Source organism: Oncorhynchus nerka, linkage group LG28, assembly GCF_034236695.1.
Source record: "Oncorhynchus nerka isolate Pitt River linkage group LG28, Oner_Uvic_2.0, whole genome shotgun sequence".
Classification (NCBI taxonomy): Eukaryota; Metazoa; Chordata; class Actinopteri; order Salmoniformes; family Salmonidae; genus Oncorhynchus; species Oncorhynchus nerka.
Window position 1 is genome coordinate 49,735,143 of NC_088423.1, and position 13,890 is coordinate 49,749,032.

The 13,890-nt window shown below is 40.7% G+C and overlaps 1 protein-coding gene across 4 annotated transcripts in view; it reads right to left on the bottom strand.

Moving 5' to 3' along the window:
* Positions 1–316: 316 nt before the first annotated feature.
* LOC115113350 (DNA nucleotidylexotransferase) overlaps positions 317–13,890 on the bottom strand; it is a 143,542-nt gene continuing 129,968 nt past the window's right edge. For all 4 annotated transcript variants that reach the window (XM_065012862.1, XM_029640891.2, XM_029640890.2 and 1 more), the window contains one exon: positions 317–1,094. In XM_065012862.1, the coding sequence (XP_064868934.1) occupies positions 1,008–1,094 (87 nt within the window). In that variant the 3' untranslated portion in view covers positions 317–1,007. The remainder of the gene's footprint in view (positions 1,095–13,890) is intronic.

Here is a 13,890-nt window from a genome sequence, read left to right on the forward strand (position 1 = left end):
TGTAGCAGTAGTGGGCGGTTGCTACTGTAAATGCCCTCCAGTGGATGTGGAGGCACTAACGGAGGCTAAACGGGGATGCTGAATGCACCTCTATCTGCAGCTCATTACCCTCCTCTCCATTCCCAGGAGGCTTGGCTCCGGTTCACTTCGAGCGCTGTCCTGCCAGGAGGAGGGTGATTACAACCATTTTACTCAACAAGGGACTTTCTCTCTCTTGCCCGCGCTTATGCCCCTCTCCTCTTCCCTTTTTACCTCGTAGCCATTTGATTTATGTAGTTATGTATCAATCACATAAGAATACTCAGAGAAAAACGGGTTTTGAATGACAGAACAGAATTTTTATTTACTAAGAGGCTAAGAAAAAGCCAGGCATGATGAAAAGAATATAATCATGAATCATACATCAGTATGTAGTCTGACAACAGAACACAAGTATAAAAATCAACCCAGATTAGGCTCTTTGAAATGAGATTGCAGTAGTGTGTAGCCGAGGGGGGAGACAGATGGGAATTATGTACTGCAGTGGTTCCCAAACTGCGGGGGGGTCAAGGGGATGGCAGGGGTGGCGCGGAGTTCCCCAAAACATATTTTTTTAAGGAACTCAGTCGGGCTTTCAACTTACTCTTGAAAGTTGACATTTCTAAAATGGGTAGTGCATCAGCATTTTTTCCTTTTGTCATGTCAGTTATTAGATAGCGATTTATAACTTGTCAGAAATGTCCAAATCAACTAGCCCATGTCAGCTAATGTTTTGTAGCTAGGTTTTTAGCCCATTCATTTTGTTGTAATGTTTAACTCACTCAGATATTACATAAACACACGTAAGACATGCCAAAATCTGTAGAACTGCAGGAAATTAGCTTTAAAACAGCAAAATATTTCTCCATACCATTGCAAAATGTGTTTCCCAATGTTGGAAGGTGGGCTGAGAATTAAAAAGTTGGGAACCCCTAATGTACTGTATGTATAAAGGTGGTATTGAATGGGTGTCTGTGAGAGGATGATGCTTATGCATTTCTCTGCCAAGGCTCCACATACTCCAAACCCAGATGGGCAAAGATGTCCTCCTCAGTAGTCGCCAGTAGGCATAGTTTCTGGAGAAAGAACAAAGACAAAATTGATGGTTGGATTCAGAAATATAGTAGACATAAGAGATATGTGAGAGACTGTGAGAGTTGACATGGCTTGACAGCAAGATGCCACGCACGCACTGAAACATCTCAAGTTGCAAACCAAACAAGCCCAAGTATGAGCAAATCGGAGGACACTCATGTTAGTCTCAGATGAACACAAAGATAACATCGCTATACAGTGGCTTGTGAAAGTATTCACCTCCCTTGGCATTTTTACTATTTTGTTGCCTTACAATCTGGAATTAAAATAGATTTTTGGGTGAGTTTGTTTCATTTGATTTACACAACATGCCCACCACTTTAAAGATGCAAAATATTTTTTATTGTGAAACAAACAAGATGTAAGACAAAAAAACAGAAAACTTGAGCGTGCTTAACTATTCACCCCCCCCCCCCCAAAGTCAATACTTTGCAGAGCCACCTTTTGCAGTAATTACAGCTGCAAGTCTCCTGGGGTATGTCTCTATAAGCTTGGCACATCTAGCCACTTGGTTTTTTGCCCATTCTTCAAGGCAAAACTGCTCCAGCTCCTTCAATTTGGATGGGTTCTGCTGGTGTACAGCAATCTTTAAGTAATACCACAGATTCTCAATTGGATTGAGGTCTGGGCTTTGACTAGGCCATTCCAAGATATTTAAATGTCTCCCCTTTAACTATATGAGTGTTGCTTTAGCAGTATGCATATGGTCATTGTCCTGCTGGAAGGTGAACCTCCGTCCCAGTCTCAAATCTCTGGAAGACTGAAACAAGTTTCCCTCAAGAACTTCCCTGTATTTAGCACCATCGATCATTCCTTTAATTCTGACCAGTTTCCCGGTCCCTGCCGATGAAAAACATCCCCACAGTGAAGCATGGTGGTGGCAGCATCATGCTGTGGGGATGGTGTTCTCAAGGTGATGCGAGGTGTTGTGTTTGCACCAGACATAGCATAGCAAACCTGGTCAAGAACTACAGAAAACGTATGCTCTCTGTAATTGCAAACACATTGTTTCTGTACCAAATATTAAGTTCTGCTTTTCTGATGTATCAAATACTTATGTCATGCAATAAAATGCTAATTAATTACTTAAAAATCATACAATGTGATTTTCTGGATTTTTGTTTTAGATTCTGTCTCTCACAGTTGAAGTGTACCTATGATAAAAAAATTACAGACCTCTACATGCTTTGTAAGTGGGAATACCGTCAAAATCGGCAGGGTATTAAAAACTTGCTCTCCCCACTGTATGTGTTGGGCCCCTCTGACAGCTAAAGGCAGATGATAAACAATCATAACTGGTAGGAGAGAGGGAAAAGTACTTCTAGGCATGTATTCTGCCATTCTAGCCTGTTATTTACAATGCAAATAACAAGGGGGACATTACAGGCCCTGAGTGCATGCTGGGTAAAATAAGTCAGTCCAGCCCAGGTCCAATCTGTGTAAATATCACTCCCTCTGTCTTCATTTGACTTCTGTCTCTGTTGATAAAATCAATTTCACAAACAGTCCAGGCTTAAATCTTGATCATCTAAATTTGATTATGACCTGACACACATTAAACGCAGTCATGCCCGCATGTCTGACAGGGGCACACACACACTTTAAGTCTCTCCACCAGCTAAGTGGATGATTGGTTCTCTGCAGGTCACTAACAGGTCACTAACTCTCACATACATTAAACTCTAGAGAAAATACCCCCATTGTTACAGCAGATGAAAATCTTTCCACAGAGGTGCAATTTGCTATATTCTTCCCAACAACTCCCTTGTACCAGAGCAGACCACCAGATACTTTTTTCCTCTCAGGAAGTAAATAAGACAACATCCACACAGTGATTGGGGAACTGATGAAGTAGTCACATATAAGAGCTTTGGACAGTCAGATCTGAAGGTGATATAGCTCGTAGAGCATCATGTTCAGGCATCCCTAACAAGATGCATGCTTACTGTTCAAAAGGCTCGACGGAAAGCTATGGTAAGCTCTAACATCCAACTAACAAAGGAAATGTAAACTCTGTCCAATCCTTCCAATCCCCACGGGGAATTTTTTTTCATTACATACTGACAAGTTATGTCTATATTAACTTGTCAGTTATTTGTGCCCCAATAGCGGGGGCACTGGTTCGATTTCCTCGACTAAGCGGTACCCCCTGTATATAGCCTCGCTATTGTTGTTTTACTGCTGCTCTTTAATTATTTGTTACTTTTATTTCTTATTCCTCATATATACATATATATTTATATATATATATATATATATATGTGTGTGTGTGTGACAAATACAATTTGAATTGATTTGATTTGACCACAGCAAACTCTCTGAAAGCTTTGACCAAGAACATGTTGTTGCTCTTCTGAGCCTGGCCTTACTTGACTTAAACCCTTTTACTCCGTAAGGAGCATATGCCATCCAAATATAAGCCTACTTACCATGTACTACAATAAGTACTACTTTATTCAGACAGAAGTATGGTAAGCATTTCTGACAGAGGAGGAGCTGGAGTGTGAGTTACTGCATGTCAATGTCCTTGACTTAGTGACCGGCTAACCAGCGGTGTATTTCCTCTTCCCGCTGCATATTTACAGCTCTCGTGGATGTGAACACAGACATCAGGCCATCTTAACATCTGCCTTCTGTCATTGCCTCCATGCCATGACACACAGGCTGATGGAAGGGTCTGATGGAAATGATTGGCTGCCACTCGAAGAGCCATGCACATCCACACACAAACACACAAATTAAAGCACACCCACAATTTCAAACATTTGCTTTACTAGATTTGTGTGGAGCAAACAATTGATTCCCATTCAAAAACATGTTTGACCTAACCCTAATCCCTAAGCCTAAACTAGTATTTTTCTGTGTGGGGAAATGTCCGAATTTTCCATGTTTTACTATGTTTGTGAGTCACCATAAGGATAGTAAAACCAAAAACACACACACACCACACACTGGAACAGACTTGCTGGCTTGTGGATCCTCAGACACAGTGATATGCAAACACAGTTGAATAATATGCAAATCCACACTAAATGAACAACTCATAGGAACATGTAAATACAGATGTTACACAAACACTACAAACACACAAACAGGTGGCCTGTCAGAGAGTACTTCCTTTTGATTGTATTCAGTGTTGATATTCATAATCTATAATACACCGGTAGTATGTCTGAAGGACATGGCAATTCGGGGACTGTTGCGTTTGTTTTCCTCTGTTGGACAGCAAGCAATGAATTTAAATTATTCAAAAGAAAATCAGTATTTTGAGATAGTCCCCTTTGAAAATCACCCATTTACATTTTGTGTCCAACTCGTTGACAGTGAAAGATCCCCCAGGACTAAAGAACACATTGTTTCTGTAAGAGAGGAACATATACATCCACCTATAGTCTACCGTATCATATTTCTCCGTATCCATAGCGTACTACTCCCGTGGGTCTCTCCATTAGAAATCACATCAGGACTATTACATAAGGCATACCAGCGTGGGCCACAGCCTTCCTCCCTCTCTTTGTTTAGATAGTTTTCTTCTTACTGTCACCACCTGGAAACATGTTATTGCCAAGAGGGTGGTGAATCGAAAAATGTTTTGATTGTCTCTAAGTTAATCTATCTTTATTGCAGCTCACAGGAAAGGGCTGACAGTGGTGGAAAAGTGGGAGTCGATTAGTGCCTCTGCTGTCCTACTGAAACGATCCACCCACGATCAGCACGCACGCACATGCTCACACGCGCACACACCTAGCCTTCTCCAGGCACACTGGGACAGCAGAATAGAATCTGGGAGAGAAAGGAGGCGATTCAGACACCTCACTAATCAACCCAGCAATTAGTGTTAGCATCATGAACCCCTCTGAACCATAAAAAGGCTATTGAGCTGAATGTGGTTTACATTGCCTAACTCTCTCAGCCTGCTAATCAGCCAAATAAACTGGGCAGTAAGGGGAAACAGTGCCAGATAATCAACCATTTAATCATACACAGGAAATGAGTTTATTTGGCCGCCAGGGTTTTGCCACATAAAGTAAAAAGTAAAAATACATAATTGTTGATTAGAGTGTCCGAATGTAACAAGCAAAGGAAGACAAAGTCATTATGCCAGTGTAATATGACCTCACTATATCTCATTGTCTATTAAGCAGAATTATTTATTTATCTCCTCTGACACGTTCCTTCAATCCTTCATAAGGCCTACATAACACATCACTGTCACACAGCTAACATAAGCCCAAATCACACGGAGGGACATCTGTCAACTATGTGAATTTTGGGTACGCGAGAGTAGCGTAGTGTAGTGTTCGCCAGCATAATTGTGATGAAAAGCCATTGTAAACAGTTGTATTCTCTCTTGAAATCGGAGTTACCTCATTCCTCGAGTTTTCCAGCCTATTTCCAGCCTATGATCGAAATCAACACAGGTAGGCTGCCATTGTTTTCAAATAGGTAGGCTAATTGTCAGAACAAACACAGCCTATACATCCCAATAAACGTTTTAACCATAAAACTTTACTTAGCAAAGTAGAGAAGTTTAAAACAATTAGTCTAATTCCCTTTCGACCCACTCAATCTCTAGTCCAGACGTGAATATTTGGAAACCAAGGCAATCAATAACCATGCACTTTCTTTTGAGGCTCCCTAAATGTTATCAGCATATCGAATGCGCGACCCGGGCTGGCAAAACCCAGGATCATTGTTATTCTAACTTCCGCGAAGCATATAAAGCCCTCCCCCACCCCCAATTCGGAAAATCTGACCACGACTCCATTTTGTTGCTCCCAGCCTATGGACAGAAACTAAAACAGGAAGCACCCGTGCTCAGGTTTGTTCAACGCTGGTCTGACCAATTGGATTCAACGCTTCAAAATTGCTTCGATCACGTGGACTGGGATATGTTCTTCATTGCGTCGGACAATAACATTGATGAATACGCTGATTCGGTGAGCGAGTTTATTAGCAAGTGCATCAGTGATGTTGTGTCCACAGCGTCTATTAAAACATTCCCCAACCAGAAACCGTGGATTGATGGCAGCATTCGCACAAAACTGAAAGCGCAAACCACTGCATTTAATCAGGGCAAGGTGACCGGAAACATGACCGAATACAAACAGTGTAGCTATTCCCTCCGCAAGGCAATCAAACAAGCTAAGCATCAATACAGAGACAAATTAGAGTCGCACTTCAACGACTCAGACACAAGAGGTATGTGGCAGGGTCTACAGTCAATCACGGACTACAAAAGGAAAACCAGCTCCGTCGCGGACCACGATGTCTTGCTCCAAGACAAACTAAACAACTTCTTTGCTCGCTTTGAGGACAATACAATGCCATTGACACAGCCCGCTACCAAAACCTGCGGGCTCTCCTTCACTGCAGCCAATGTCAGTAAAACATTTAAACGTGTTAACCCTCGCAAGGCTGCCAGCCCAGACAGCATCCCCAGCCACGTTCTCAGAGCATGCGCAGTTCAGCTGGCTGGTGTGTTTACGGACATATTCAATCAATCCTTATCACAGTCTGCTGTTCCCACATGCTTCAAAAGGGCCACCATTGTTCCTGTTACCAAGAAAGCTAAGGTAAGGACTTTCGCTAAGGACTATCGCCCCGTAGCACACACTTCCGTCATCATGAAGTGCTTTGAGAGACTAGTCAAGGATCATATCACCTCCACCATACCTGACACCCTAGACCCACTCCAATTTGCTTACTGCCCTAATAGGTCCATAGACGACGCAATCACAATCACACTGCACACTGCCCAAACCAATCTGGACAAGAGGAATACCTACAGTGGGGCAAAACAGTATTTAGTCAGCCACCAATTGTGCAAGTTCCACCACTTAAAAAGATGAAAGAGGCCTGTAATTTCCATCATAGGTACACTTCAACTATGATAGCCAAAGTGAGAGAAAAAAATCCAGAAAATGACATTGTAGGATTTTTAATGAATTTATTTGCAAATTATGGTGGAAAATAAGTATTTGGTCACCTACAAACAAGCAAGATTTCTGGCTCTCACAGACCTGTAACTTCTTTTTTAAGAGGCTCCTCTGTCCTCCACTCGTTACCTGTATTAATGGCACCTGTTTGAACTTGTTATCAGTATAAAAGACACCTGCCCACAACCTCAAACAGTCACACTCCAAACTCCACTATGGCCAAGACCAAAGAGCTGTCAAAGGACACCAGAAACAAAATTGTAGACCTGCACCAGGCTGGGAAGACTGAATCTGCAATAGGTAAGCAGCTTGGTTTGAAGAAATCAACTGTGGGAGCAATTATTAGGAAATAGAAGACATACAAGACCACTGATAATCTCCCTCGATCTGGGGCACCACGCAAGATCTCACCCCGTGGGGTCAAAATGATCACAAGAACGGTGAGCAAAAATCTCAGAACCACACGGGGGGACCTAGTGAATGACCTGCAGAGAGCTGGGACCAAAGTAACAAAGCCTACCATCAGTAACACACTACGCCGCCATGGACTCAAATCCTGCAGTGCCAGACGTCTCCCCCTGCTTAAGCCAGTACATGTCCAGGCCCATCTGAAGTTTGCTAGAGAGCATTTGGATGATCAAGAAGAAGATTGGGAGAATGTCATATGGTCAGATGAAACCAAAATATAATTTTTGGGTAAAAACTCAACTCGTTGTGTTTGGAGGACAAAGAATGCTGAGTTGCATCCAAAGAACACCATACCTACTGTGAAGCATGGTGGTGGAAACATCATGCACATTGTGCGTAAACAGAGGTGTAAGGATTGGATGAGTGAGTTTTGAACGAGTGGTCAACATCGGAATTAAAAATGTTCAGTTTAATTGCACAACAAGCCTCTTTGCATTTGTAACGCAAAGCTCTTAGACACTTACCCAGTAAGACTCACAGCTGTAATCGCAAATTGATTATAACATGTATTGACTCAGGGATGTGAATACTTATGTAAATTAATATCTGTATTTCATTTTAAATACATTTTAAATACATTTTTTTTAAATACAAAAAAAAGTTTTCACTTTGTCATTATGGGGTACTGTGTGTAGATGTCTGAGAAAAAAATCTATTTTGAATTAAGGCTGTAACAATAAAATGCGTAATAAGTCAAAGGGTATGAATACTTTCTAAAGGCACTGTATACAGTTGAAGTCGGAAGTTTACATACACTTAGGTTGGAGTCATTAAAACTCGTTTTTCAACCACTCCACAAATTTCTTTTTAACAAACTATAGTTTTGGCAAGTCATTTATCCAACAATTGTTTACAAACAGATTATTTCACTTATAATTCCCTGTATCACAATTTCAGTGGGTCAGAAGATTACATACACTAAGTTGACTGTGCCTTTAAACAGCTTGGAAAATTCCATAAAATAATGTCATGGCTTTAGAAGCTTCTGATATTCTAATTGACATCATTTGAGTCAATTGGAGGTGTACCTGTGGATGTATTTCAAGGCCTACCTTCAAACTCAGTGCCTCTTTGAAATCAAAAGAAGTCAGCCAAGACCTCAGAAAAAATATTGTAGACCTCCACAAGTCTGGTTCATCCTTGGGAGCAATTTCCAAATTCCTGAAGGTACCACGTTCATCTGTACAAACAATAGTGCGCAAGTATAAACACCATGGGACCACGCAGATGTCATACCGCTCAGGAAGGAGACACGTTCTCCTAGAGATGAACGTACGTTGGTGCGAAAAGTGCAAATCAATCCCAAACCAACAGCAAAGCACCTTGTGAAGATGCTGGAGGAAACAGGTACAAAAGTATCTATATCCACAGTAAAACAAGTCCTTTATCGACATAACCTGAAAGGCTGCTCAGCAAGGAAGAAGCCACTGCTCCAAAACCACCATAAAAAAGCCAGACTACAGTTTGCAACTGCACTTGGGGACAAAGATTGTACTTTTTGGAGAAATGTCCTCTGGTCTGATGAAACAAAAATCTAACTGTTTGGCCATAATGACCATCATTATGTTTAGAGGAAAAAGGGGGTGGCTTGCAAGCTGAAAAACACCATCCCAACCGTGAAGCACGGGGATGGAAGCATCATGTTGTGGGGGTGCTTTGCTGCAGGAGGGACTGGTGCACTTCACAAAATAGATGGCATCATGAGGGAGGAAAATTAGGTGGATATATTGAAGCAACATCTCACGACATAAGTCAGGAAATTAAAGCTTGGTCGCAAATGGGTCTTCCATATGGACAATGACCCCAAGCATACTTCCAAAGTTGTGGCAAAATGGCTTAAGGACAACAAAGTCAAGGTATTGGAGTGGCCATCCCAAAGCCCTGACCTAAATCCTATAGAATAGTTGTGGGCAGAACTGAAAAATTGTGTGCGAGGAAGGAGGCCTTCAAACCTGACTCAGTTACACCAACTCTGTCAGGAGGAATGAGCCAAAATTCACCCAACTTATTGTGGGAAGCTTGTGGAAGGCTACCTGAAACATTTGACCCAAGTTAAACAATTTAAAGGCAATGCTACCAAACACGAATTGAGTGTATGTAAACTTCCGACCCACTGGGAATGTGATGAAAGATATAGAATCTGAAATAAATAATTCTCTACTATTATTCTGACATTTCACATTCTTAAAATAAAGTGGTGATCCTAACTGACATAAGACAGGGAATTTTTTACTAGGATTGAATGTCAGGAATTGTGGAAAAACTGAGTTTAAATGTATTTGGCTAAGGTGTATGTAAACTTCCGACTTCAACTGTACTTTCGAAACACAACCCAGTTGATAAATGTAGAATGTCGTTGCATTCATGCATTGCTGCCACATTTATATTAAAGCACTTGCCAATAGATCATGCTGACTTGCAGTTAAACATATCACTAAATACACATGCTAACAATACATCACAATTTCAGAGGTAACAACGCACAACCAAAGTGCCAATTTCAGTATGAGCTGGTGGGGACATTTAAGTCCAATCGAAAGCTGATCTTAGCTGTGAAGCAGTTGGTTTATGGCAGGGTTTCCCAAACTCGGTCCTGGGCATATAGCCTACATGGAGGGGTTTTTACACACATCCAAAATAATAACAGGAGCTGGCAAAAATAATGTAACAGCTTACATATATTTATAGATAAAAATGGGATGTCCGCTCACTGTTTTGCTGCTGCCTAACTTTATCTTTTAATAAAGCTTTGGCGATAAAGATTTATTTCAAAGCCGTCTCCCGAGCCAAACCTTTTATCGATGGTCTTAGTCCTGGGGCCCCGCCTGGGTGCACGTTTAGTTTTTTTGCCCTAGCACTACACAGCTGATTCAAATAATCAAAGCTTGATGATGAGTTGGTTATTTGAATCAGCTGTGTAGTGTTAGGGCAAAAAACCCTGTGTTGTCACATAGATTTTGACAAATGAAGCTCATCCTATCCAGCTGTGACGCAGTGCCCATTATGCACACGGAACAAGAGAGTGTTTTTTGTGCCTGTTACGGATACAGTTATCCTGTGTGTGTGTGTGTATCCTGTGTGTGTTTCTTTTCTCTCCTTCTCCCCTCACAGGTGAAAATCATCACTCCCCAATCAATCAACAATCAATCATCAATCAGAAGACACACCTCCTCCTATTTCCTACCCTATCACAGTTCCTTCCCCATGGTTTAAAAACCCCATCATTTGTTTGTTCTAGAGCTCAATCTCTCTGTAAATGCCATGTCTGTAGGTCTCTGTGTTTCACTCTCGCTTTGTGTCTTAACCTCTCTTTTGTTAAAGCACCTCATAGCACTTTGTCATCACCTGTGAGTATTGTTTTTGGTTATGGTGTTTGTTTGTTGCTAGTGGGAAAAGGGGGAAACCAAGACAAGTCGCCCATGGGCACACACTACCCGTAGGTGAACTTTGTTAAATACACTAGTTAGAACTGGGCGGACCACCAACTGTATTTTTGGTTAGTTAGTTAGCTGTTGTTAAAGTAGGCTAGTCTAGCTTAGGGGTGTTTTTGAATACTTGGGTCCAGCTCAGCCCCTTTTCCTGCTCCCCCCATTACCGTGTGTTTATAAATAAACCTAGAGTTTGATGGTAGATTTCTGTTGTCGTGGTTATTTCGTGCACACTTTTACTTTGTCACAATAATAATTTGCATGAGTTATGTTACGGGTCTCCTTACCATCCCCCCTAGACTGTCAGGCCAAAAGGGATTCGTAACAGTGCCCATTAACCTCATCTTTAGAAACATAAACTAATGATTTCTCCCATTTTGTTGAATTTGATTAAAAACCAAGCATAGCCTCCCCTCTGTTTTTTTTGTCATGACCAATGCATTCGCCATGTAGTCAAGACTATCGATAAAAGGCTTTCCTCATGAGACCTCTTTGAAATAAACTTTTATCACCAAAGCTTGATTAAAAAAATCAAGTTTGCCAGGACAGTGAGCGGACATCCCATTTTTATCTATAAATATATGTAGGCTATTACAATATTTCTGCCAGCTCCTGTTATTATTTTGGATGTGTAAAAACCCCTCCATGTAGGCTATATGCCCATCTTGAAATGAGAGATGAGCCCATGTTATTTAATAAACTGTAGTATCAATCCATAATTGTTGCGTTTACCAGCGAGAAAACCAAATAATGTTGCTCAAACAGAAGTGGGAACGAACAGTCACTGACAACAGCCAAAACGATGGGGTTTTAGGAGGGATTCTGAAAGCGACTCATGGGGGTGTCCACTGAAAGTTGACTAGCAACAACAACTGGAACTTTAAAGACACCCACCATGAGTGCCCACTAAATTTGACGAAAAACAGGCAAACAAAAATAAAACCCACACCAAACTTAAAGACAGGAAGCACACCAAAAAGTGGAGCAAAATGAAAACAGGGAAGATCAGATAAAGGTATTTTTTTTCAATAAATCAAATAGGGAGAGACAACTAAAGGAGTTAACCCTCTACATCTCTCAAGACAACTGGAGCACTGGGCCAGCCATTCTTAAATATCACCTGAGTCAGCAGAGGTGAAACACCTACCCACTAACGAGATGACAAACCTGTGCGCGTCCCATGTGCTAACGTCCAGTCTTGAAATATAAATGGAAAAACCAATGCCTGTAACAATAATGGACTAGGAGGATAATATGTGGTTACCCCTGTCGAAATTGGAGTTTGACTATGCAAATACTGTCAATAACATACAGATCTCGATTGCACCTTGATTGCCAGTGAGTGGCCAAGCCTTCGTTACACTTACAACTTGTTTATTCATCAAACCCAGCCCTTTTCGCGCCACCGCCAGCTATTGCGCTCATAATAATGGCTGTGAAAATAGCAATAAATATTTCTCACACACCCATGGATCTATAGTGCTACCGCTAGCGCTTAGACTCACCATTGAATAAGGTTTGTTAAAATAGAGCCCTGGGTGTTTTTCTCGGCTCTCTTGTACGGACCCCAACAGAATATGAATGCTCCATTAATGATTACAATAAATTACGTTTCACTGGTCTACTGAAGCCTGAAAATAATGAATTGGTTTGTTCTAAAGGGGCTGGTTTTGCATGACCAATTTAATTCCTTCTGCATTCACACAATGCGATCCGATGCTGCTGCATCAGCAGAATGAAGGTTCTGCTCAATTAAAAAAAGTATCTGCAAAACATGAGCTTTGTTTGGAAGTTTTTCTTTAACTGTGCTTTCATCTTATAATGAGTTCATTCTTAAAAGTCTAAGCTGTGTTGGATGGGGGGGATCATTTAGCTATTTGATTAGAATTTTAGGACCCCTTTAGGTATAAAAAAATATATATAAAACAATATTTTATAAAATATTTAATTTGGACTTGACTAATATAGCCCAGAGAAACGCATTGAATAACACATTTATAAATGGCAAAAAAGTCAGTCAAAAAATGTATAATAAGAAACAAGGTTTGTAAAGTGTCTGTCCTATATCTAGGAGATACAAGAAAGCTCAGGAAATATTATCATAATTTTATTTCAACACATATTTAACCCCTTTTTTGGGTAGGCACAAAACTACCTTCATACTTCCATTCATTTTTTAAAAATGGTACCGGTTACCTGTGACACTTGTGGGTGATGTAGAACAAAACCACCATCAGGTTCTTGAGTCTTCTCTTTCCATAGAGTGCTCACCATAGTTTTGTAGGTCAAACCGTTCGGAAGCTGCAGACGTTTACGTGTGAAGTCAGATTTTACGGAAGTGCGACATACATAGTAGGTGGATGCTGAGGATTGAGATTCATCCAATGTTGTTTATTATGTTACTTAGATTGACGCACAGGTGTATCAATCGACTCTAGGGGGATAACTGATTTGAATGTTTATTCTATTGTATTGGAAAAGTTGCTGTTGAAATCATTAAACACGTTTCACATGTAAAAGTCGCATTTTCACATGTGAAATAGCTGTTTTCACATGTTGAGCCTACCTAAATGTCGCATGTAAAACCATAATATCATATGTATTAAATTTAGTTCACATGTCATCACCACCTTTTCACATATGAGGAGAATAACATGTTTTCACATCATGTGAATGGCAGATTCACATATGAGAATCACATTTGCCGTTTCTAAGCTTGGACGGTATACCATTTATACCGTATACTAGCATATTTGGAAGTAGTCATGGGATGGTTTCTCAATACCGTTGAAACTATTTCATAAAAGTTTTTTAATACATTTGAATATTTGTAGCTACTTTTAAGGAAATACCGGCAGTCAACTTCTGCAATATGTTAGGCGATAAAGCAGATCGCATTCTTCATTTCACCTGTCACATAATTCATTATGAAGTTTGCCGGT